This window comes from Neolamprologus multifasciatus, unplaced genomic scaffold (assembly GCF_963576455.1).
Source record: "Neolamprologus multifasciatus unplaced genomic scaffold, fNeoMul1.2 chr03_unloc_1, whole genome shotgun sequence".
Classification (NCBI taxonomy): domain Eukaryota; kingdom Metazoa; phylum Chordata; class Actinopteri; order Cichliformes; family Cichlidae; genus Neolamprologus; species Neolamprologus multifasciatus.
This window is the reverse complement of record NW_028181971.1, coordinates 685555-711778: the sequence shown is the minus strand read 5'-3', so window position 1 is coordinate 711778 and position 26224 is coordinate 685555. Positions and strand designations below refer to the sequence as shown.

General features: G+C 43.3%; 1 protein-coding gene across 13 annotated transcripts in view; it reads right to left on the bottom strand.

Annotated features, from left to right (window-relative positions):
* LOC146490513 (protein NLRC3-like) overlaps positions 1 to 26224 on the bottom strand; it is a 241437-nt gene that overhangs the window by 71166 nt on the left and 144047 nt on the right. For 4 of the 13 annotated variants that reach the window (XM_085153048.1, XM_085153050.1, XM_085153039.1 and 1 more), the window contains exons 1-6: positions 7848 to 8698; positions 6378 to 6507; positions 6020 to 6121; positions 4944 to 5022; positions 4596 to 4782; positions 2667 to 4467 (exon numbers count right to left, since the gene is read on the bottom strand). The exons of 3 other annotated variants lie outside the window; for them this stretch is intronic. In XM_085153048.1, coding sequence (XP_085009174.1) covers positions 2667 to 4467; positions 4596 to 4782; positions 4944 to 5022; positions 6020 to 6121; positions 6378 to 6496 — 2288 coding nt within the window. In that variant the 5' untranslated portion in view covers positions 6497 to 6507; positions 7848 to 8698. Of the gene's footprint in view, positions 1 to 2666; positions 4468 to 4595; positions 4783 to 4943; positions 5023 to 6019; positions 6122 to 6377; positions 6508 to 7847; positions 8699 to 20542; positions 23847 to 23994; positions 24042 to 26224 lie in introns of those variants that run through there. 6 more of the 13 variants (XM_085153041.1, XM_085153040.1, XM_085153053.1 and 3 more) reach the window with 5 other exon arrangements.

Sequence of the window (26224 nt, the reverse complement as noted above, 5' to 3'; positions counted from 1 at the left end):
ACGGTGTTTAGACTGTTCCTTCCCATCCTAAGCATGCTTATCCCCTCCCAGACGGTGGGTTGAGGGGACCAGCGCATATGCTGCAGGCCCGGATGCGCTGTCTACACCGGCTATCTCTCACCTTTTACCCATCCCTGTTGCTTGTCATGATTTTCTATGGCGTATTAAGACTTTTCATGTGTTCTGCGCTAAGGTCATTTTTTTTCTGTTCTCAAACTGATCTCCCTGTTGGAGCTCAGTCTGGGGGGAGTTCTTTTTTCTCCTCATCTTTGCAGATGTTGTGCATTTTCTGCTGTTTGGTTCCGGGTCGTTGCTCTAGCGGCTGACCGGCCAGCTACCTAGCCCGACCTGTCTCCCCAATGTGATGTTTGTGTATTGTATGTACGGTTGGCAAGGTCAGTATCCTAATTGCCCCTTGAAAATAAATACATTGTTCTGAATCTGAATCTGAAAAGATTACAGAAGACGACTCTGTTCAGTAAATATTACGCTCATGCTGTCAAGAAATAACAAAAGTAGATAAAACTCTGGTTGTTGCAGCCATCCAGTATGACATGCTTTGTACTGTCCTGCTGCAGTTTGTGACACCTGGTTGATGAGTTGTGAAGGATGATGAAACAAACACTTCACTCAATGTTTTTCTTCTACACTGGATGTAATTTTGGCAGCTGAGAGTTTTTCACAATCTATCCCAGCTGCAAATAGGAACACAACAAATTACTAACTTTACCCACTTGGACCCTTATCATTCAAGATTGTGAAAAGATTCTCTACTCAGAGAATACTGGTGATTTTAGATGAGAGAGATGATTTGGAAGATGATGAAGGAGAAGAGTTTTCAGAACTTGAGGCTTTTTGTCTTCACTGTATAGGACAGAGAAGACAGGAAGGGAGGGAGAAGTGAGGAGAATGACAAACAGGAAATGGTCTTGGGCAGACTCAAACCAGGCCCTGGAGTCACGACTCTAAATTTCAGTATATGGGTCACCTGCTCAGCCAGATAAGCTACAGCAGTCAGCAGTGTGTGAGTTAATTTAAAGACAATGATGACTATAAGTCAGGTAAAAAAAAATAATATCATCAACCAACAAGGGGAAAACAGTGAGCTTGAATGACCAAGCTTTGACAAAGGGTGGCTCACTCCTCGGTCTTCTTGCCAAAGGAGTGAACCACCCTGCATGGCCATCAATGTAGTGCAACCAAGGCCATCATATAGTAGAGTAGAATAGAATAGAATAGAATAGCCTTTATTGTCATTGTACAAAGTACAACGAAATTGGAGTGCCACTCCCTTGGTGCAAAAAGCAAAATAAATATAAATGTAAAATATAAAAAGTACAATATGACAACTGTAGTGCTCAGACAATAAATAAGTACAATATATACAGGATAGCAGCATAATATAATGATAGTATGAATAGCAGCATAGTATAGAGACAATGGCAAGTATGGTTAAACAGGTTTGATTGTTTTGTGCTTATTTACTATGGTGATAGCTCTGGGCAAGAAGCTATCCCTGAATCTGTTTGTCCTGGTTTTATGTGACCTGTACCGTCGGCCTGACGGTAATAGTTCAAACAGTTGATTACTGGGGTGAGAGTAGTCCTTAATGATATTGCCAGCTCTGCTGAGGTATCGGGAGTTCGCAATGGCCTCCAGGCTGGGCAGAGGGCAGCCAGTGATCTTCTGGGCTGTGTACAGTACAGTACACAGTACAGTACAGCTAGTACAGGCCATTCGAGCTGATTTTTAACTTTTCCTCCCAGATACCACATTAAATATTTGTTGGCTGATCTGAATTGTGTTCTAAATCCAGTCAAAACAAACAGAGAGCTGTTGTGTGTCCAAGGTGAACAGGAAGAATATATACATGCATAAAGTCAGAAGGTTTGATTTAGACTGCAGTTTATCATCAAAGACTAACAAACAGGCACCATGCTGCCAATAAATGGCATCAAGTCTGACTTGAGGTTTTTCTTTTTTTTTTTTTTTTTTTAATCAAGATTAAATTTTATAGCAACCACAGCAGAGATAACCAGGGAAGGTGTGCTTTAGGGGATATAGCTAAAATAGCTGGTTTCAGACTGAAGATGAACTGAGGTGCTGCACCCAAGTCTGCAGGTTCAGGGAGGGACAAACATCTGCTGCAACCAGATTGGAGAGAGAAGAGAGAGCAGGCCAACAACAACAAAGAAACAACAAACACTCTGTGGAAGGCCGAAGCAGAGTTTAGTTTAAAGTGGAACTAATGATGTTTCTCTGGCTGCCATGATTCACTGAGTAATTCAAATGCTTTCTTTAATGCAGGACCCACCATGCATGTAAAAGCAAGTGTTTCACCAATATTTGTGACTAAAAATAGACCTGCAGTAGAAATGTATCTAGGAGCATGCATGTGAATATAAAGTATCACAACATTAGGCACATGCATCCTAAGTTTTTAAACAAAGACTGATAACATAACAGCAGCAGTGATGATCAGAGTTTATGGTGAATTCAGTGTCTCGAGTACACCGAGTTCTGGAGGCATCAAAGAGGTTACAGTTGTATTGGAGAAATCCCAAAACTTTAGGATACAAATTCATACAAAGACAGAAATCCTGGTGAAATAAATTACTGACACAGTTGGATGTTAAAAGTAAAGACATGAGTACAAATGTACTCACAGAGCTTTGTTGGAAGCTTTGACCACTGGCAGCAGCCTCAGAAGAGCCTCCTCTGAAGCAGAGTATTTCTTCAGGTCAAACACATCCAGATCTTTTTCTGATGACAGTAAGATGAAGACCAGAGCTGACCACTGAGCAGGAGACAGTTTATCTGTGGAGAGACGTCCTGATCTCAGGGACTGTTGGATCTCCTCCACTAGAGAACGATCATTCAGTTCATTCAGACAGTGGAACAGATTGATGCTTTTCTCTGCAGACAGATTCTCACTGAGCTTCTCCTTGATGTACCGGACTGTTTTCTTATTGGTCTGTGACCTACTTCCTGTTTGTGCCAGCAGACCTCGTAGGAAAGTCTGATTGGTTTGCAGTGAAAGACCCAGGAGGAAGCGGAGGAACAAGTCCAGGTGTCCATTTGGACTCTCTAAGGCCTTGTTCACAGCACTCTGGTAGAGAGATTGAACTTTTAGTTTGTTAAATAATTTAGATTTCTTGGAGGTTGTTTGTTGTTGTTCCATCAGATTGAGTCCAGAGTTGATGAAGGTCAGATGGACATGAAGAGCAGCCAGAAACTCCTGAACACTCAGATGGATGAAGCAGAAAACCTTTTCCTGGTAGAGTCCGCTCTCCTCTTTAAAGATCTGTGTGAACACTCCTGAGTACACTGAGGCTGCTCTGATATCAATGCCACACTCTGTCAGGTCTGATTCATAGAAGATGAGGTTTCCTTTCTGCAGCTGATCAAAAGCCAGTTTTCCCAGAGACTCAATCATCTTCGTGCTCTCTGGACTCCAGTGTGGATCTGTCTCAGCTCCTCCATCATACTTGACCTTCTTCACTTTGGCCTGAACCACCAGGAAGTGGATGTACATCTCAGTCAGGGTATTGGGCAGCTCTCCTCCCTCTCTGGTTTCCAGCACATCCTCCAGAACTGTAGCAGTGATCCAGCAGAAGACTGGGATGTGGCACATGATGTGGAGGCTTCGTGATGTCTTGATGTGGGAGATGATCCTGCTGGCCTGCTCCTCATCTCTGAATCTCTTCCTGAAGTACTCCTCCTTCTGTGGGTCAGTGAACCCTCTGACCTCTGTCACCATGCCAACACAGTCCGGAGGGATCTGATTGGCTGCTGCAGGTCGTGTGGTTATCCAGAGGCGAGCAAAGGGAAGCAGTTTCCCCCTGATGAGGTTTATCAGCAGCACATCAACTGAGGTAGACTTTCTAGGGTCAGTTAGGATTGTAGTTTTGTGGAAGTCCAGAGGAAGTCGACACTCATCCAGACCATCAAAGATGAACACAACCTGGAAGTCTTCAAAGCTGCAGATTCCTGCTTCTTTGGTTTCTGTAAAGAAGCGATGAACAAGTTCCACCAAGCTGAACTTTTCCTCTTTCAGCACATTCAGCTCTCTGAAAGTGAATGGAAATATGAACTGGATGTCCTGGTTGGCTTTGTCTTCAGCCCAGTCCAGGGTGTATTTCTGTGTTAAGACTGTTTTCCCAATGCCAGCCACTCCCTTTGTCAGCACTGTTCTGATTGGTTCATCTCTTCCAGGTGAGGCTTTAAAGATGTCTTCTTGTCTGATTGTTATTTCTGGTCTGTCTGGTTTCCTGGATGCTGTTTCAATCTGTCTGACCTCATGTTCATCATTGACCTCTGCAGTCCCTCCCTCTGTGATGTAGAGCTCTGTGTAGATCTGATTCAGGAGTGTCGGGTTTCCTGCTTTAGCGATCCCCTCAAACACACACTCGAACTTCTTCTTCAGGGTGAATTTAAGGTAACGGGGACAAACTGCAGCTTGAAGTTCTGAATGAGAAGAAAAATAAACACTCAATTCCAAAAAGAACTAATCTTTAAAACATGTTGCTCCATCTTCCATCTCTGGAAAACGTTCATTTATCCAAAAGTTTAAATTTTTAGATAATTCCTCTTACTGCTCTGCAGACGGTCAGCCAGCTCCTCCTGCTTCATTCTCCTCAGGAAGTCCACTGTGATCTTCACAAATGCCTCTCTGCTGCTGCTCCTATGACTCTCTAAGCATTCTGTGTAATCTGGACTCAGAACCTTCTGGATCTTCTTCAGCTCGTTCTTCACAAAAGTGATGATGTTGTCCTCCAGCAGCTGGAACAGAATATTTATGAATGAGCCAATCAGACTGAAATCATGGAGCCAAACATCAGATCCATGTTGGACACACTGACAATCCACTGGTCTACAAAGAGCAGTATGGAGATGACTGTGAACAGATCAGATGTAACAGTAGTTGTTGTACATGTACAGACCATAAATATGGAGTCCAGCTGTGTTTGATGCTGCTGGGCAGACTGACCACTGGGAACCTCTGAGCTCTGCTGGTTCACTCTGTGGAGGAACCATGATGGATTAGATCAACACTGGATAAAGATCCAAGAGTTTCTGCTCAAATAACTTCATCTGAATCAACTTTGTCAAGTTTTAAACTCTCAGATTGTGAAAATATGGGCCATTTTTACTAAGTTTATGGACGTCCTTTCAGTGGTGATGTCAGGGATGATTTTGAAGAACCTCATTAAACTGACCCATCAGCAGATCACTGCTCCAAAACCAGAACATGATCCGAGGTCTCCCTCAACCACCAGAACACCAGCTTTACTAACGTGATAGATCGGTGTAGTACAGATCAATAACTGATGAGTCATTTGATCAAAATCACTGAGTGCTTCACATCTGACCCTCTGATGTTTCTGTAGACATTTTGCATATTTAATGAATGTCTGACAGTTTTACATTCATTCTATGAATACAGAGGAAATGTTGTGTTATAGTCTCCATGTTTTTTCCAGCATCATAAATTCTTAAGTTCAGAAAATTAGATTCTTTTTTCACAGCTGAAAAACAACAACATTTATTCTCTATTGAAATCTGCATCCTCCACTCCAAAGGTCACAATCTGAAGGTAACATCTGGTTTTGTTCCCTGTGATTAAATCTGAGCATCAGTATGGTGGGATTTATCCACTACATCCACACCACTGTCGTTCAGTGTTGTCCTGATGGAGTCTAGTTAACAGCAGCCAGTATAATCCAGGCTTTAGCTGCTGGGTCTCTTTGTGACCTCTCAGACTGTTTAACAGATCAGACACAAAGAGAATCAGAGCAGCTCTGTTCTTTAAAGACAAACATGAACCCACTCAGGTCACACATTCCCCACAGATATGAGCATCACTGTCCTCAAACAGCAAATGACCAAGTCTAACATTTGGATCTTTTCTCTTTCATTGTTTTCTTTTTAATGAATCTTTGTAACAATCTGAGGATGTTTCAGGTCATATTTATCCAGGAAACACAAACATGTAAAGGAGTCATCACAGCTCTTTGACCTTGTGGGTCCAGGTTCAGCACTGAAGCCTGGATTATAATCTTTGGACCGGTCACTCCTCACAGACGGACAGCTGGACCCTGCAGACTGTGACTTCTGACCTCTGCAGACACAAACATGATTGAAACAGCTGTGATGACACAGACTGCAGATAATGCAGCTGTTTCCTGTCAGTAACAGTCCTCTTAGGTTAGAGTTCAGCTTTTTACAGGAAAACTGGACAAAACTGATTTTTGTTACAAACTCATTTTCATTTCCTCTCAGCTCACAAACACAGTCAGAAAATCAACCAGAATCAACACTGATTATAATGTCAGTGCAGAATTATTTCTGTTACTCAGTGAGTTCAGCTCTCTGACCTCGTTGGTCCAGGTTCAGCACTGAAGTCTGGATTTCGAGTTTTGGACCGGTCACTCCTCACAGACAGACAGCTGGACACTGCAGACTCTGCTCTGTCCTCCTCTTCCTCCATCATCATCTTCAGTCAGTCTGAGAGGTAAACCACAAACACTCAGTGAGTTCACATTAACAGGAGTAAATGAGTTACAGTCGCTGACCTCTGACCTGTCATGTGACCTAGAAACCAGGTCAATATGTCTCTAGGTTCAGTCATCCAGGTCATGTGATCTAAGGAGCTCGGAGAGAAAAGAGACGTCTTTAAGTTTCTGGAAGACGTTTCATCCGAGAAGCTTCTTCAGCTCTAAAGCCAAAGGGTGGAGAGTCCCAGATATTTAAACCTGAGATGGAAAGAGAGGCTCACCATTGATCATGTGATGAGTCACATGATCAATAGTGGGTCAACAATATAACAACAATATAAACACTTATTTCAAGGAGGAATCTGAGACATCTGGAGCACAGACATCTGGAGCATAGACACTTTTGTGCACATTAACTGCATGTTGTGGGTCAAATGTTTGCGCATGTTGGAGGCATTTCCTCTTTGTTGTGATCAGTGTTGGTCATTACTCAAAAAAGTTATTATTACACATATTACACAAAACACTTTAATTAAAAGTAATGGAGTACATTACTTCATTACTCCTCATAACACTACTTTCATGTTACTGTGTAAAATGAACAAATGAGCATGTAACAATATAAAGCTGAGGTACAGCCCCACACACCAACACAGATCCTGATGAGGTCACGTGATGTTTCTCTGAGTGTTTATGAACACAAATCAAAGATGAAACCAGCACAAAGACACTTCAAAGTGATTCTGCTGTAGAAACATGAACAGGTAGAAACCTGCAGCCTGACTGCTCATCACTTTGTTACCTGTTCAAGTTCAGCAGCTGCAGCTCAATTTATCACGGTGCTGGTCTGGGGTCAGCGCTTACTCAGCTTTAACGTCACTCTGGGTTCTTGGCTAGCTTAGCGTTAGCTTAGTGTTAGCATGCTGTGTGGCTAGCTTAGCGTCAGAGCTCTGCAGGTGTCTCGTGTGTAAATATTAATCACAGTGACAGTAAAGGAGGTAAAGGGCTGTGATGTCATCACGTACGCTGCGTCCTCTGTGGGCTCTGAGTGAACTCACAAAGTACAAAATACAAGTACACAAACACGAACGTAGCTCAGAGTGGCGGACACACTCGGCCTCGTTGGTCCAGCTGTGAGTCCGTTACCGTGAACTATGGAGCGGCAGATTTGTGCTGAACTAAGCTGCACACAGCTGATGTTAGCCAGGAAAACATTACACACTGACTTTAATGGAAGGACCGGAAATACAAACACACACAGTTTGTTTTGTGAAGAACTCAAACATGAGCTGAACAAACAGTAAAGTTCCTAAAGACAAACTGTTAAAGGAGGAAACAAAGCAAACTTACAGTTTCTTCACACACCAACAACAAGCTCCACTCCACACCTGGGCACTAAACACGGACACACAGGTGAGCTGCTTCCTGGAAGGAGGCGGGACTCCACCTGAAACTCAGCACAGGTGGGAGGGGCTCAGCTCTGTGTGTGCTGATGTGTTAACTTTAAAAATATGCCGTCTGACTGCTCAGACTGAGTCAGAGTAAAGTTCACATGCTGACGTGTGGAGACATGAAACCTTGTTGTAGCTGCAGGTGTGAACACACTGATCCCAGATCAGCTCTGCTGTATTTGTAACATGAACATTTCTGCTGCAAAGCTTCAAATGTTCAGCATGTTTCTCTGTTTCCAGTCTATAGATCCAGTCACACTTTCTACCTTCAGCTGTGCAGTAAAGACTGAGAGCAGAGCTGAAACCAACCGTCCAATCAGGGAGCAGCATCAACACCTGAGCTTCATTCAGACTCTGTTATTGAAGATGTTGTTGGTACAAAGTTCATCTGCTGCTCACATGAATCCATGAAAGATTTATTTCACTGAATGTTTCTTCAAAGCTCATTTCAACCTGTTGAAGTCATGAATGAAAGTGCAGACTGAGAGTGGATCACATGATGTTTAAGGTGTGTCATGTGACATGTTCAGTATTGTCACACATGTCTAGATTGTCCCTGATATCATAGCTGCTCAAACACTGATGATTATATTTGAAGAATTATTACTGATGGCAGCAAAGTTTGAATGGAGCTCTCTGTCTGTGCTGATTTGTCGCCCTCTGGAGGTCAAAGCACAAACTGCATGATGTCACTGTAACCACCACAGTGACAGGAAGTGTTTTTATGACTGAAACACTGAAATGATGCTAACGGCTTGTAGAAATGTTTAGCTTATTTTAGAGTTTAGAAATGTGTTAACATAGAATCTAGAATTATTGTAGAGACACTGACACTGCCCTCAATGTAATAAAGGCCTGATGGTGTCCTGAATTTAGGAGCAGAGTATAGGAGACCCTCCCCAGTTGAACTGTGAAAGTAAAACAGAGTGGAGTTAATCCTGAGAGGAAATTCCCCAGAGAATGTTTGGGTGGGGGTCTCAACATTTGACCTGGATAACTGTGGTCTGGAAGGGAAATGGTTTTTTTATGACCTCTAGGGAGTCATCTACACCCACAGTGTTTTAACTGTCACGCACACTCACTTACGCGCACACACATACACACAGGTATGCGTACACAGTCACACACGAGCACTCACATAGACACAGACACAGAGTTTGCAGCACACCGTAGGGGGGTTTTATGATGGGGATACCTCTATAAAGCTGGCTGTAACTAACAAAGGGGTGAAGATTTTGCAGAGGGACACACCGGCCTCGTCTTCCCTTCTAGAAGTGCATGCTTAAATGAAGATGAATAAAGATGAATAAAAGTTTTGTGAAAATGACTACTGAGTTCCGGTGCCGTCTCTGGAAGTTTCGACGAATAAAAGAACAGGGGTAAAACTGATTTCGCAACAGTTTTGGTGCCGAAACCCTGGATTCGCTCGAGGCCCAGAGAGGATGAATTGGCAGAGCTGAGATCGTGAAACGAGGCGAACAGAGAGCTAGCTCACATGATTAAAAGGTAAGCACGACCTGTTTATTTTCGAACTGTGCATATTGTTTAAAGCCTAAATTATCTGTTCGCTAAGTTGAACTTATCGCAGTGTAAATTCACTCAGTAGAAAAAAAGGCGGCTAGCGTCCGTCTCAGTGCGTTAAAGCAAGAGACTTTTGTAAGAACTCCAAGTTGATGTTTAGCGTACTGTGAGCGACTAAAGCAAGAGACTTTTCTAAGAACTCCAAGTTGATGTTTAGCGCCCCGTAAGAACATCTTAGTGCGTTAAAGCAGGAGACGTTTGTTACGGATTAGTAGAATCGGTGTTTCTTCCGTCTTAGTTATTAGGAAAAAAAGTGGCGGTGTGTGATCCGTCCTCCGTGCGTTAAAGCAGGAAACGTGTGTTACTATTAGTTAGAAAGCGGGGTTTAAGGCCTCGTCGCCAGCTGAGAGCTGTGTGTGTCACGGGTTTGGTTACCCCACCTAGTCTCGGACGCGGCGCTAGGACCTGTGAGGGCAGGAGATCCAGGGTGGTGACCTGGGGATTCGTGGCTCCTTAAATAACTAAGTCAGGGAGAGGTCCCTGTCACAGTCTGAAGTATGCATAAAAGCAGGATCGGTTGCTTTCGCCGGTTAGATTCCGAGCTGAGTTGAACCAGTGCCTGATGCAGAAGGAGGACGGTGTAGTGTGTGTGAAAGCGCCGTTAGAGTCGGCGTCTCGTCTGAAGTACGGGAGTCAATTAAAGTAACAAAAAGAATTTGTGTCTAAAAGTGTGTGTTTGTGGTGTGTAGAAATTGCGGCAGGAGGCCGTGTCGCGAATTGTTGCAAACTGTGAAGTCAATTGGGGGGTTTGATTTGGTTTTATTTTTTATGGGGAAGAGAAACTGCGGTATCCAATCCGTGGCGCAGTTTGAATAATTCGTGAGGCAAATGTGGCGCGATCTGAAGATCGTGAGCCTAATTGTCCTAGTTAGGTTGAGGTGTATAAGAGCGGATGGCACCCGCTCTTTGTTCTGATTAGGGCGTTGTCCTGAATCAGCAGAAGTGTCTCGCAGAAAGTTTGAATGAAGTGTGTGTGAGCCAGCCTCGAGGGGCGGGTTCACAGGTGGAACGAACGAGGAGTAAAATGTGCGTGTGTGTGAGAGAGAAAGAAAGGTGGGGGCGAGTGACCAGCCTGTGAGTGTGTGTGTGTGAATTCTTTGATGACAAATAGGGAGACAAAGTAGATTAGTTGATTTTCTGTGAAATAATAATAGTCAAGAAATTATAGTGATCAAATAGGAGAAAATGAACTAAAGTAAATAAAGCAAATTAAAAAGTGGATTAGCGTTAAAGTAATGATAAATAAATTGATAAAATTAACAGTGACATTTAAAGGTGACCAAGTATTCAAGGATGCAGGCACGTGCAGAGGGGGGGGCTAGAGGGGCTTGAGCACCCGCCCCTTTCCTGATGGGTGCCCAAAGTGCCCTTTTGTTGAGGCAACTTTTTAAAAAAAAAATATTTTTTTTATGTGTGTGTGCGTGCGGAGTCCTGTCTGTGCCCCTCAACAATAATATTTAACTACTAATCACAGTTTTGATAAATAAAAGGATCTGGCTTGCATCAGTCACATGATCACATTTAACCAATCATCGCTCTTGACGGCAGAACGCGCTGGTTACGAGCCGGGAACGAGCTCACAAAGAGCACGCGCATTTTTTGCGGTCCGGAGCTGCAGGAGAAACACAAATTAACTCAGAGACACAGACTGATGCGACAAAACCAGTAAGTAGGTGTACAGCGTACACTGTAGTGTATAGCACACAGGAGTATTAGCTTATTACGTATACGTTGGTAAGCTGTCTTGTGGCAACTGACGCACTGAAACAAACGAGCGTGCTGTGTGTGCAACAGCGTGACAAACATTACCTGTCCTTTTATTAACTGCACAAGTAGCGCTGGTCATAGCTGCTGGCTACCTGTGTAAGGCTGTCGTGTGTCTGTAGCTCTGTCACCGTTTTAGGGAACATATTTAGTTTTAAAGTAAGTTTCCAGGCTTTTCCTGCCTTTCTGGTGGGATTATATTTCACTAAAAAACGATCTAATGTGCATGTCCACATAATTATGCATTATTATAATATTTTAAAAAACACACGCTGTATTTCAAAGAACATACATTAAGAAGCAGATTATATTAGATTTATATTTTAAATTTTAAAAAAAATTGGATTTTACAGCAGTAAAATTATTGTATCTCTACAGTTTAAAAATGTAATAAGCTTTGCCCCTGCAGAGAGTGGATAGTGAAACAAATGGAATCATCATAAATACATTATTTCATATTTATTACTTCCCCCTCCTCATTGCTTTATTATTGTAGCTCTAGTAATAAATAATAATGTAAGGATTCTGGATTAGCACCGTGATGCCCATAGTATATACAGTATTCTGAAGAAGGTTTAAAACGTCACTGTGTGTGCGTGCATGTGTCTGTTTTATGTATATGGATTTTTTTTAATTATTACTCATGATATAACATTGTCCAGACATGGCTGGTAAGGACATGAGGAGGAAACAGTAGGAGCTGTGTGAGGCTACGAAAGGCAGTGCTATAACATTTTTCTGTCATCATTTTATTATAGATTAAGTGCAAGAGTTGTTAGGTGTGGATAATTAGCTTATAGTGTATTGCAATAGCAAGTTGTGCCTTGTTCTCAGATAGACAGCAAGTGGAGAGTGATATATGAAATGATGGGATGGAAGGAAGAAGAGAAGCAAAGAGTGATTCACAGGCAGAGCCTAAATTATTTCTCACAGTTTTTGTGTCCTTATGGTTCCAAGTGCTGTCACCAATCTTTGCATTTTGTTATTATCTCATGACACTTGTTTAATCAGCTACCATCTCTCCTATGGACTTTTTAATGTCTACAGTCTCAGATCAACACAGCCCTTCCCATATTAGATTCTTGATGAATATGTGTTGTTGTTATTCAGCCTGGTTCAATGTGCCCCTTTTTAACTTTGAGCACCCGCCCCTTTAAACCTCTCTGCACGGCCCTGCAAGGATGAATGGAGAATTTGATTGCTGACTGTATGAGAGCTGTTGGGGTGAAAGGAAAATGAGGTTGGAGGAGTGAGTTAACAGGTTAATGTGTGGGTGTAAAGCAATGGGGTAAAAAAAAAAAAGAGAGAGAGAGAAAGAAAAGGATGAAAACAAAGAAAATAAAAAGTGTGGAAGTGTGAGTGGGAAATTGTCTCCAACTGGGGGAAGCAGTGACACTACAGGTCACCTTCTTCCCCTGCTGGACACAAAAGAAAACATAATTTGGAGTGTTGTGGATGAAAAGAATTAATAACAACATCAAGAAGATTTTTTGTGTTTGCGGTTAAGATCAAATAAAAATTTCATTTTTGGGGTTTAAAGTCAGTAGAGTTCAAAACAAAATGAGTAGAGATGTGTTGCTTTAGGAGTGATGAAAACATCTGCAGTCACAGTGAATAATGAAAGTCTCTCAGTCTTTTGATTACAGGTGGGGAACGGACCTGGATCAATTCTCCACGGGCAGCAGTCGGAAGAAAATTATAGGTTAAAATCATTAGTAAAATAAAATAGAAACACCCAGCCAGAATTTTTGGCTGAATTGTTTTGCAGCTTCCAGTCCTCATCCTGAACAAGCAAGCTCCAAGGAAGCTAATCTCTCCCTGAAGACACAGAGTGCAGTTCCAGAAGCACGAGCATGAACATCAACAGTGGACAGCAGTCCAAGAGACAATACCGGAGTTCTGAGCAGAGAGGTCCAGCAGCGCTGTGGGCAAACGACATCAGAAAGAGAAGATCCACCATCTAGATTGGATGGATGGAGATGCGTTTCCAGCAAGCTGCAACCTCACTGTGTGTGAAGGACTTTTCAGAAGACTGTCTGAGTTTGACATTTGCCATGTTTGGAGCGAGATGGCAATGAAAGAGACAGTGGGACAAAGAGATACACGGGACAAAGCTGAAAAGAACTGACTGCTATTGGACAGAAAAGTGGGAGAGAAGAACGGAGAGAAAGGAGCAGAAGAGGACTGAGGCTGCTGTTTTAGTGTGGGGAATCAAATTGGGTTAAGGAATCCAGGGGGGACAAACGACTGCCTGGAAGTGGAGGATTGACACAGTGTCCAGACTGCCACAAAAGGGGGAGGAAGACAAGCACTGAGGTATGCAAGAGTGCTGTTAGAAAAAATGGAAAGGTGACACCACACATGCACATGATATGCACTAGAGATAACACAAAATCATACATAAAGTGGCACACATCAAAAGAGGGTATTTTTAAAAGGGGTTAACAATACACAGCGTGGTTGCCGATGGTAACCTGCAAGCATTTGGGGTTTAGCTGTGCCTGACTATGTCAGAGTTTTTCATTTAGATGTTTCTGAAACAAAATTTGGAGTGAACGAAGTTTTGTTTCAGAAAAAAAGGGGACGGTACATAAAAGGATACATAGAAATAGAAAATGTATTAACCCGACTGACACACACACACACACACGTAATGAAGCTCATTAGGATCAAACACAATTTTAAGTAGACAATACCATCATCCTGTCTGGTTTATTGAGTGGGTTGAGAAGTGATACATAGACGACTGAATTAGTATTATTTTGGGGAAGATGATAGCAGGGGTGAACAGAATCCTGCAGCCTGAGTTTAAATGAGTGAAACTACCAGATTTTTTGTTTTGTTTTTTTTTGTTTTTGTTTCTGAAGTATGGGGAAAGTTGTACCATGGCACCAAGTTTTAGATTTGGTGTTTTCTCACCTATAACAGAGAATATTCTGTGACAAGTCCTAAGACCGGGCTTCTGTATTTTTTATTTACTTTTGTTTTTCAGTTTTGTCTGTTATTTTTCATTTTATTTTTATTTTTTGAACAGTGCACTGATTTCTGTTTGTGAATTTCTTTTCTTTAAGCAGATCTGCACGTCGGGAATTAAAAGCGCTACACGTCGTCGAGAAAATTGTTGCAAGTGAGTTTCTCCACATTAAAATGGGCTCTGGAGAAAGCCACTTATTTGGGACAATTAGAAAATGAGAGTCCCTGCCTAAAAAGGATTCAGCGAGGTAATCCGACCTAAAGTTCTTCGTTTTCTTTTTGCAATGACGTTGTTTTGCTGAGGGTGGAAATTAAATGTGGCGATAGTTTCCACTATCAGCAAAGAAAGAAAGAATGGATGAATGACTGGATGAATGAATGAATGGAAATAAAAACAAACTGACTGACTGGTAAAAGCTGACAAGACTTGACCACGACTCAAAGTTGACCTCCACCTAGACAGGACAAAAGGGTGGATGAATTTATGTGTTTCTTTTTACAGGAGCAGAAAGATGACAGCAACATCTGAGGTTGCATACCGATTTAACTTTTAAATGCCACTTTCTGTGTTTGTGAATCTACCAGGGGTGTGTTATCCATGGGCTTGTGTTGCTCACAGAAGTTACTGTGAGAAAGTGTGTACAGACCTGCGCAGCGCTAACATTTACATTCTCTTTTCTACAGCATTACAGTTCTTCATGTGATTTGATGATGTGATTTATAACAGAACAATTGGTTGATGTTTGTTTCTCTACTACAGGATTGGTGATGCTGTTACACTGTGTTGTTGGGAAAATGTTGAAGGTTACTTTGACGATGTGAATAACGTGAGAAATTTCCTGTGTTGAAACCAGTGTCATTCCTTTTACAGCAGGCTTAATTTTATGGCCTTTTACGGCACCTCTGGAACCTATCGACCTGCGCCTGACCACCAGGATTGTCTATGTGTGCTCCTAATGTTTGTTTTTCTTTAAGAGTGCATGTAGAAGGATTCAGCAGAAAACAGACAAGTGACATGAGGAAACAAATAAGAGATGCAGTGTTTATGGAATAGTTGAATATGAGCTCATTAGCTGGCCACTACTGAGCTCATAGTGATAAAATGGGTGGAGTGACATTGCTTAAGGGAAGTCACAGATTAAATTGTGGAATAAATTGGGATGATTCATGATTTGGGACAAATTATGGTAATAATAGTGATTTAATGATTGGAGAAAACCTGCACATGATACTTGTCTTTTATGCTGAATACTTTATCACTCTTATGATCTACAGTTGGTTGCAAATGTGAAGTTTGATTCAACAGATTTGTCTTCCAGGATACAGGCTCCAGGTGGAGCTGGGAGTTAAATAAGCTGAACATGTAACTGCTGATTAATGTTTTTACACAGGGTTACAGGTTGGAGTATGGCTGCTCCAAGTGGGAAACCCTGGAGATTGTTTTAGAGAGAATGTGCAACATTCTTGTACATGTCTCATTGGGGAGTTGACACATGGTGGAAGCCATGTGGGGAGAGGAGTGTTATTTTTAATTTGTAGATGTCGTGAGGTGCCATGACGAGAAGGAATGGCTGAGAGGATCGTCCGCAAGATGGGAGCTGAGGCCAGGAGAGAGGCTTCAGGAGGATCAGAGATCATCTTCAGCACAGCAGAGATCACACAGAGAGCTGTGCTACTGAGCTTCCAGGAGATCAAGAGGAGACTTCCCACAGCAAGATTTTAAATAAAATGAGAGATTCATCGTTGACATTGAGGAAGACAACTAAGGTGTACGACGTGCTCTGCCTTAAATCTTCAGCAGCGTTGGACGTGACAACTCGAGGGATGGAGAGAGCGTGCCAAGCTCCAAAAGTGACAGCGCAGAGGAAATCCAGCGATGGAATTGTGTTTCTGTGTGAAGCACAAATACTAGGAGACTGGGAAATAGTTGACACCACTTTTCCCAAGGATGAAGATCACCTAAAGTGTGTCACTTTGCCATGCAGATTTGATGCTCTGCAGAGAAGCCTTCTGTGAGGGAGAGATGTAAACAGACGAGCCTTTCATCTACATTTAATTCATGTCAACTTCTTTAGGCTGGTTGAGGTGGAATTGGAGAGAAAACGGTAGTGTTAGGTGTGACTGTTGTAATTGTAACTGTGATTTTTCTTATAAGTGAATTGCCCAGAGACAGACCTGAATCCATTCCAGCGATACCACCATCACAGGCCACGGTGAAGCGAACCAAACGTAGTGAAACAGGTAAAATCAGATGAGTGTTTTGATTATTATGGCGGTATAGAGTTGGACTACGTTAAAGGGTCCACAATCTCGTATACATTTGATCTTTGTGCTGTCATTAAATGTAAGGGCTTGCTGAACAGTTGAGTCCAACATCTTTAATGGCAGTACAAAATCGGATGGCGTTAGATATGTTGTTGGGAGAAAAAGGGGGCGTCTGCGCGATGTTTGGGGATATGTATTGTACTTTTATTTCAAATAACACAGTCCCCGACTGCTCTGTGACCCGAGTTCTGGAAGGCCTAAAAGACGTTGTCCACCACAATGTATGAGCATTCAGGATCGGATAACCTGCTGGAAGCGTGGATGACCTCTGTCTTTGGGCAATGGAAAGGTTTCATTAGGTCAATTATGGTTTCTTTGTTTGTTTTTATTGCAGTATCAGTGACATGTGGGTGTTGTTGTGTGCCTTGTATCAGAGCCTTGTTCGTAAGACTCATCATGATGCCACTATTGGAAAATGGGGAGTCACAGTATGAAAACATTATAGTGAAAGATTTAGTGTAGTTTTATCTGCCTTAGGGCAGATAAAAAGGGGGACTTGTAGAAATGTTTAGCTTATTTTAGAGTTTAGAAATGTGTTAACATAGAATCTAGAATTATTGTAGAGACATTGACACTGCCCTCAATGTAATAAAGGCCTGATGGTGTCCTGAATTTAGGAGCAGAGTATAGGAGACCCTCCCCAGTTGAACTGTGAAAGTAAAACAGAGTGGAGTTAATCCTGAGAGGAAATTCCCCAGAGAATGTTTGGGTGGGGGTCTCAACATTTGACCTGGATAACTGTGGTCTGGAAGGGAAATGGTTTTTTTATGACCTCTAGGGAGTCACCTACACCCACAGTGTTTTAACTGTCACGCACACTCACTTACGTGCACACACATACACACAGGTATGCGTACACAGTCACACACGAGCACTCACATAGACACAGAGTTTGCAGCACACCGTAGGGGGGTTTTATGATGGGGACACCTCTATAAAGCTGGCTGTAACTAACAAAGGGGTGAAGATTTTGCAGAGGGACACACCGGCCTCGTCTTCCCTTCTAGAAGTGCATGCTTAAATGAAGATGAATAAAGATGAATAAAAGTTTTGTGAAAATGACTACTGAGTTCCGGTGCCGTCTCTGGAAGTTTCGACGAATAAAAGAACAGGGGTAAAACTGATTTTGCAACAGGCTGTCGTTAGGCTCACTGACAGCAGTGCTGATGTGTTCATGTCAAACACTGGCTCAGGTCAGACTCCTTCATCCTTCTCCAGCGTGAGGCCGCCCTCAGACCCACAAGAGCTCTGACCTTTGACCTCCTGACCCTAACCATTTTAATCTTGTTGCATCTTTAAATGCAAATCCATCCAAACTGTAGCCGAGCAAAAGAAGCTGGAAGTTGTTCTATGAATGATGTTGTCGAAGGAGCTTGGAAAGAAAAGCGTCTGGACTTCTTTAAGTTGCTTGAAGAGGGACTTGGACGTCTTAACGACCACTCACATCCTGGGCCATTTGATCACAGGAAATCACATGATAGCGTGGGGCTAGATCTCACAATGGGTTCACCCAAAACCTTGGCTGACTGCGACCCATACCCGTTTTCACACCGTGGCTCATGTGATTAGGTAGAGGATCAACAGGGGCTCCATGTCCCTGAATTTAAACAGAATTTAAACACACCATGCACGATGCCAAGTTAGATAAGGTTTAAAAGAACAAGATACGAAGGAGAAAATGAGGATAAAAAATAACTTAAAAAATAAAATAAAAAGATAAATAACTGCAAATAAGTACAAATAAGTAACTGCAGACACGTGTGGTCTGCAGATGTCGATGTACATGGATGTACAAAGGAGTTTAAGCAAAATGAACTTAGTGTGCAAAGTGACCTGATGTGGAAACTGCAGTTTGAGGTCGGTCAGCTGTTCAGGAGTCTGATAGCAGTGGGGAAGATGGAGTTGTTGAGTCTGGATGTTCTAGATTTCACACTTCTGAACCTTCATCTCGAGGGCAGATGTGTCTCTCCTCTGGACTCTGTGATGGCAGCTGCTCTGCAGAGAGGCCAGCGGGATCCTGATGATCTTCTCCACAGTTGTTATCACTCTCTGCAGGCGTTTGCGGTTTGCAGTAGTGTTGCTGTACCATGCAGTGATGCAGCTGGTCAGGGTGCTCTCCGCAGTGCAGCTGCAGAACCTGCTGAGGATCTTGGCCAACATACCAAATTTCCTCAGCCTCCTCAGGAAATACAGCAGCTGCTGAGCCTTCTTGACCAGCTGTGTGGTGTTCAGTGTCCAGGTGAGTTCCTCACTGATGTGGATGCCCAGTTTGTGGATCAGTCTTGGTGTTGAGAATTTCTCATGTTCAGCTCCAACAAAGTTGAAAGTTTCTCCTTGGCGCCTCTGTCAGGCGGCTCTGTCAGCTACACTGACAGAGGCGAGGCTGCCAAACACTGGCGCCACCGGGCCCTCTGACCACCACCAGTAGGCAAACACGGGATTAGTATCTTGCCCAAGGATATTTGGCATGCAGCCAGGAGGCAGCCTGGGATCGAACCACCAACCTTCTGATTTGTGGCTGACCTGCTCTGCCACCTGAGCTACAGCCACCCCAGAAAAACAATGTAAAGAACAAAACATTTGGCCCATAAACACGGTCAGGAGTCACAGTCGAGTGTGAGCTGCATGTATACAAAGAAATAAGAAGAAAACAGCAGTTAGAATGAGCATTGTACATGCTGTTGGAGTAATACTTGGCCCCTCTATGAATATTGTGGCCTCTTGATGGCCCGACACTCAGAAACATAGATCCACCACTTTCTTTTCTACTGCACTGAGGTCTAGCAGGACAAGCACAGAGATCAGTCCACTGTCACCACCACTTGTCTTTTCCAAACCATTAGTCCTGTTATTGCGCCTGTTGATGTGGGAAGAGGGAAGGCTGATCAACGCTGTAGCAAACCACCCGGAGCTGTACGACACCAGCTGCTTTCTGTACCGAGACAGGAATATAAAGGACGAGCTTGGAGGAAGATATGTGAAGAGATTGGGCAACCTGGTGTTGAGACAACACCGGTCTCTGCGATTCTTTTGGTCCTGGTAGAGATCACTCTGAGATGTTTCCATGTTTTACACAATCCTTTTATTACCCATTATTCTTACAGATGCATCTGGAGATCAGCACACTGCATTCTTATGCAGTCCTATGCTAAAGGCTGATCTAAAGAACTCCACACAACAGTTACAGTTATAACTTCTGGTTTCCTCCCCCCTACAGTAAAAACCCCCACAATGGAAATACACTAGTACAGTGGCCAAGGGTGCTGACACCCTGACCCCCATCTCCTTTTATGGTAGTGCCCGTTTGCCCTTTGTCTGGTCCTCACCCTCAGTAACTCTTGCTACTGTCCTGGGGGTGGGGGTTGATTGTCCTTCTGCCCTGCACCTCAGTTCTTTGTTCCCATCCCAGGCCTATTTTGTATCCTTACAGCCATTACCACAATATTATTATGTTGCAAGCAATCACAACTATATTCTCTTTAACTTTGATGTACATTAAGGAATCTATTCTCAACACTGGTAAGTTCATTCATTTCTCTTTTGAAAGTTTTCACTGACCCGGGGAAGCTGCACAAAAGCTAGCAAGCCACCGCTATTTTCCCACTGATGTACAAATACCGTTCTGCTTTTATGCATGTTGTCATATAGGAATTTATTGTTTATTAATAAAAAGCACACAGTGTTCATCCGTCACTGCTTCACTTTTTCGCAGATTTTTTGTTCCTGTCAGAAATAAGAGTCTGGCAGCACTTTGCTCTCCTTCCACATGTTTAAGGAGGAAGTGAAGAAGAGCGAGTGAGTCGTCTTCCTCTGTGGGCCCAACATCAGGCAGCAGCCACGTATTTTTAAAAACCCAGCACACTGCTTCAGAAACACTGAGTCCAGGTGACCAGAGTCATGTGATCAGTGAGGTCTTCACTCAGGACGTCACAGCTTCAGGACCTGATTCAGAGGTTTATAAGGACGTGGATCATTGGTGCTGATGTTGTGTGAGAGCTGGTGAACCATGGGGAACATAAATAACAACCAGGCCATCAGCAATTCTACCCCCAGCTCTAAAACCTACATAATACACTATACATATAGTTATATAGGTTATAGTATGTTATATATAAACGTAGCTGAAGCAGGTTAATTTGTAGCTTCACGCTGCACTTCATATGTTTGTCCACCAGATGGCAGCACAGAGGCCTGTGTTGGAAAGCTTTGAGTAATGAAGCGTTTTCAATCCAAGCTTCAGAAAGCTTCATGTGGTCATCAAGGAAGCAACCAGGAAATATCTGCTGTGTGTAAAAACAACAACACAAGAATCCAGAATGAAGACAAGAAACTCAAAGCTCACACACAAAACAGGTGGAGCTAATTTTGTGACGTGTTTCTGTAAAAACACCACAGAAGTGAATCATCAAAGTTTCCATGTGAGCTGATGATGCTGCTCCAGAGTTTCTGTGAACCTCCTGTGACCCCGCCTCCTCATACAGAGACATCTTATTGCTCTTCAAACTGCATCACGTGGACACATGTGATTGTGTATTGTAGTATTGATCCCAATGCTGGTATTAGTACTGGATCAATAACACTGGATGGATGCGTTCAGCATGGAGCCCCTGAGCTGTGTTACAGACAAACATGGAAACTGACAGGTCTGTGTCATTCACAGTCTGTAACACTTCTAAACAACAGAGGCTGACCCAAGTGCCTCAGAGCCAGGCACGCTCACATCACAGCTCTCTAAATAAGCCAGTTTCAAAATAAGAGCTGAAAGCTGTGTTTGCTTGTGTTAGCTTATTATTGTGGAGACTAACATTCAGTGATCATGTGTTCAGACTCATAATGATTACTCTCAGAAATCCTGATCTTTGTATTTACTGTGTGTTGGATCAATAACTGAGATTCATCGTATCACACAGCTGTGCTGCTGCTGCTGGTGATGTCAGCACATCTGGAACAATACGAGGTATCTGCTACCAGACTGAGCAGGACGTGAGACCTGTGGACTGTTTAAAGCTGTCCCTCCACAGCTCACTCAGACCTGATCCACACCTCAGTGATATTCTCTGACTTCCTCAGTAGAGACAGAAACCATTCAGATCTGGGACGATCAGCTGACTGATGATGTCACACAGACTGTGTTTTTCAGGAACAGTGATTCTGATGTGAGCCTGCTAGCTGACAGCAGACCTGATGAAACCACATGTTCACATCTGTGAGGACAGACTGGACTCTTTGACTGCACCTTGGTTCTCCTCAGAGGTCTGTACAGGAGCATGTCCACCCCCACTGAAGATCTCAGTCACTGTGAAACATAGAAAGCTGCTTGTGTAGCCTCTGCCTCACATGTAGATACAGCTACAGGTTTCTCTGTCAGTCAGACTGAAACAGTGTCCTGATGCTGCATCATTCAGCTCTGTGCCCCAGTCAGCATCACTGTGAGCTACCAGTGTCAGTGTTTCTGCCCTTTTCCTGTAACACTACACTCAGCACAGGCTCAGCTGCTATCCAGTGTTGGACTTTGGCTTCAGCTGCTGTGATAGATCCTCTAACATAGATCAGCTCTGCTACATGTTGTTAGATAAGTGCAGCTGCCTGTCATGTCCTGATGTTTCTCTGGCTCAGCAGCTTCTCCATCAGAGGTTCACATGGAGCTGATCCAGTATCTCCAGTAACTGTGTTCTGTGCCTCACTGGTTCATCCTTCTGTCTGTGTGACGTCAGTCAGATGTTGAAGTTAAACTCTGTAATCTTCACTGTGTCACAGAGTTCAGTGAGTCCCGTTATTCACAGTATCAATCAGATCATCAGAGAACAGCTGATCAGCAATCAGTGGTGCCAACAGCACCTCCTGTGGTGAGAGGATGCAATAATGCAATGTAGCATTTTTACACTCAACACTTCCAGTCATGGAAACTGTCTGTTGGATCTGTTTGACGTTGCTTTCTTGTGTTGCTTTCTTGGTTAGAGTTCCTCACAAATGTCCAGATTATTCTTCTAATGAGGCGTCGACCATGTTTTCAGTTCTTTGGAAGAAAACGTCGCCCTTTGCCATCCTTACTTTTCTTTGACTTCTTCAAATGCAGCTGAACTCCAGCTGGTATTTTATTGGACTTTGCAGCTGTTTCTGGTCATCAGTTCATTCCTGCAAACCTCTGAACCTGAACAACAATGATGCTGCATTGCTGGCTGATCCCAAAAGGTTGATTCTGTTCATCTGGACGTTTTCAGAAACGTTTGCTCACTGATCAGGTGACTTCTTCAGTCTCAGCTGACTGCAGCTTTACAACCTTACAAACAGCACATTTGCACAATGACTGAAACCAGCAGCAGCAGCACCTGATATATATGATACTAATATAATACATATACATATATAATCCATACTAATGATGAAGGAACTGAGCTCACAGTCCATTGTTCATTCAGTGAACTACTCAGTTTATTTTGGGCCTCAGAAATGCTCACTCTGTTTGTACATCACTGTCAGCAATAGACTCATTCTGCTGTGTGGACAGGAACACATGTGACATCACTTCCTGTTTGTTTGTGACTGAAGAGGAAGAAGTTTACAAGGAATCATTTAGAAGAGTTTCAAACATCAACTGATTGAATCCATGAATCTGAAAACGTGTTGGTGAGTGAAAGAGACAGACATGTACAGACTGAACTATCTGTTCAACAGTCAGAGTGTTTCTGTAACAGGAGACACTCTTTACACCCCACTCAGCACAGGGACACTGAGGCACCAGCATAGACGAGTCCAACTCTAAACCCAGGATAAAGAGTTTGAGTGAATGTGGTGTTGAAGGTGTGGAGGTGGATCAGAGTGTCAGAGGAGACTCTGTAGAAGGACAGAGTGCCAGCAGGACAGTCCACATACACTGCTGCTCTGTTAGAGACAGAGGAGGAGGAGGAGGAGGAGATGGATGTTACTCTGTTATTGTGCCTGACAGAATAACCATATGACTCAGAGCAGTCCAGAGTCCAGGACTGATCATTGTATCCAAACACACAGTCATCACTGCGTCCTTTCCTTCTGATGGTTCTGTAACTCACTGATATAAAAACGTTATATGTCCACTCGACCTCCCAGTAACAGCGACCAGTCAGACCATTTCTACACAGCAGCTGATAAACATCAAATCTGTCTGGATGATCAGGATATGACTGAACCTCCTCCACACGTGTCACCTTCCTGTTGTTGTCAGACAGTTGGAGGTTTGTGTTCACTGTGTTTGTGTCGATTGTGAGTTGACAGGAATCTGATGGAGAGAACAAACACAATCCAGCTGCAGTTAATGATCCATCATCTGTTCATTGATTGACACTTTGATGATGACTCCTGACATGATGAAGATGGTTGAATGTGTGCTGCTTTGTTTTCATGAATCCCATTAAAAACACACTTACACTTCCTCAGACCTGGTGTCAACCATCGGACTCCAGCAGGCTCCACCCTGAAAGGAGGAGGGGGGTCAGAGCAGCACAGTCAGCATGCACACATGGACATTACATGGCTCTCATACACACACTGTTACACACTGAGCTCAAAGCTCGGCTCCACTGTTTTATTCAAAGAAATCTACATTTATTTATCAGCACATTTAAAAACAGCTTGAGCCAAAGTGCTGCACAGAGTAGAGAGAAAATAGGAAACATACACAGTAATTACTATAAAGACTCGTCAGAATTGAAAGCTACAGAGTACAAATGTGTTTCCAACCGGGTTTTAAAAATGTCGAGTGTTGGTGATGACCTGATGTGAAGGGCGACTGTTCCAGAGTTTGGCTGCAGCCATCGATAAAGCTCACCTCTGTTTTTACGTCTAGTTCTGCTCAGAAGCTACTTATCTGCAGACCTGAGGGCTCGACTTGGATTATTTTGTTAAAGAGAGATAAGATGGAGCCAATCCATTCAGAGATTTAAAGACAAACAACCAGATCTGGAAGTGGATTCTACCACGTACTGGTAACCAGTGGAAAAAGCTGGTGATGGGTCGTCTAGCACAGACCCACCACTGGAACCAGACAATTCATGAGGGAGAGAACTGTGACAGCGCCGTTCCTTCACTTGACCTCAGTCGCTCTCGTCTGCTCCCTCGTAACACTGCTCTTTATTGAGGTTACATGAATATGCATAAGTTCATTAACATATGATGTCTTACACAGGTATGAACAAAGAGTACCAGTCTGTGCATAGTGTAGGTGTGTGTGTGTGTGTGTGTCTGTGTTCCAGATGTGACCCTGTGACCCCAAAGCTGGTGCTAAGAGTCCAGTGGTCCCCCTAACAAAGGGCTCTTATACTTAACCAGAGGTGGATGCAAAATACCAGGGAGATGAGAGAGCGAACCGGGTTGCCAGTCTTAAAACAGATCTACAGAGGCAGCAAGATTTCTTCAAGAAAGCAACCAAAGAGAATAATGCAGCAGTCGAAGCCACGTGGTTAGTGAGATGATTGCTAAAGCAGGGAAGCCATTCACAGAAGGTGAATTTGTCTAAAAGTGCATATTGCAGGCTGCAAATATAGTCTGTCCAGGAAAGAAAGGTCAGTTTAGCAACATCAGCCTTTCTGCCAACACCGCAGCAGATCGCATTTCTGACCTGTCAATTGACATTTATGACCAACTGTGTGAGAAAGCCAAATGTTTCAGTGTATACTCAGTCGCTCTTGATGAGACCACAGACATCACCGACACTGCCCAGCTCCCAATGTATGTCCGTGGTGTTGATGACAGTTTTGAAGTGATGGAGGAGCTGCTCACAGTAATTCCAATGCATGGCCAGACCACCGCTCAGCAGATATTTACAAGCTGTGTGATGCCATTGAGAATGTTGGTTTGCCATGGAAGAGGTTTGTTGGAATAACAACAGATGGAGCGCCATCAATGACAGGGAGGAAAAATGGACTGGTGGCACGTGTTCAAAAAAACTGGAAGAGGAAGGCGTGGAGGAGGCCATTGCTCTGCACTGCATTATCCATCAGCAGGTCCTTTGCAGCAAATGCCTGAAGTTTGACAATGTGATGTCTATTGTTGTGAAATGCATCAACCAAATCAGATCCAGGGGCTTAAAGCACCGAAGGTTCTGTGCTTTTTTAGAGGAAATGGAGTCAGAATATGGGGATGTGCTCGACTTCACTGAGGTACGTTGGCTCAGCAGGGGAAATGTATTAAAGAGACTTTTTGAGTTGAGAGCAGAAGTGAAGCCTTCATGGAGAAGGATGGAGTTAGTGTTCCTGTGCTAACTGATCCCAAATGGCTCATGGACTTAGCTTTTCTTGTTGATATAACACATGAGCTTAATGTACTGAACAAGACGTTACAAGGCCAGGGGCAACTTGTCAGTGCTGCCTATGACAACGTGAGAGCATTCTCCACAAAACTTGCGCTCTGGAAAGCTCAGCTCTCTCAGACAAACCTTTGCCATTTCCCAGCATGCAAGGCACTCGTGGATGCAGGCACACCATTCAGTGCTGACAAGTATGTTGATGTCATTTTGAGGCTACAGGAGGAATTTGATCACAGATTTGCTGACTTCAAGACACACAGAGCCACCTTTCAAATTTTTGCGGACCCCTTCTCCTTTGATGTGCTTCAAATGGAGCTCATTGAGCTGCAGTGCAACTCTGAACTCAAAGCAAA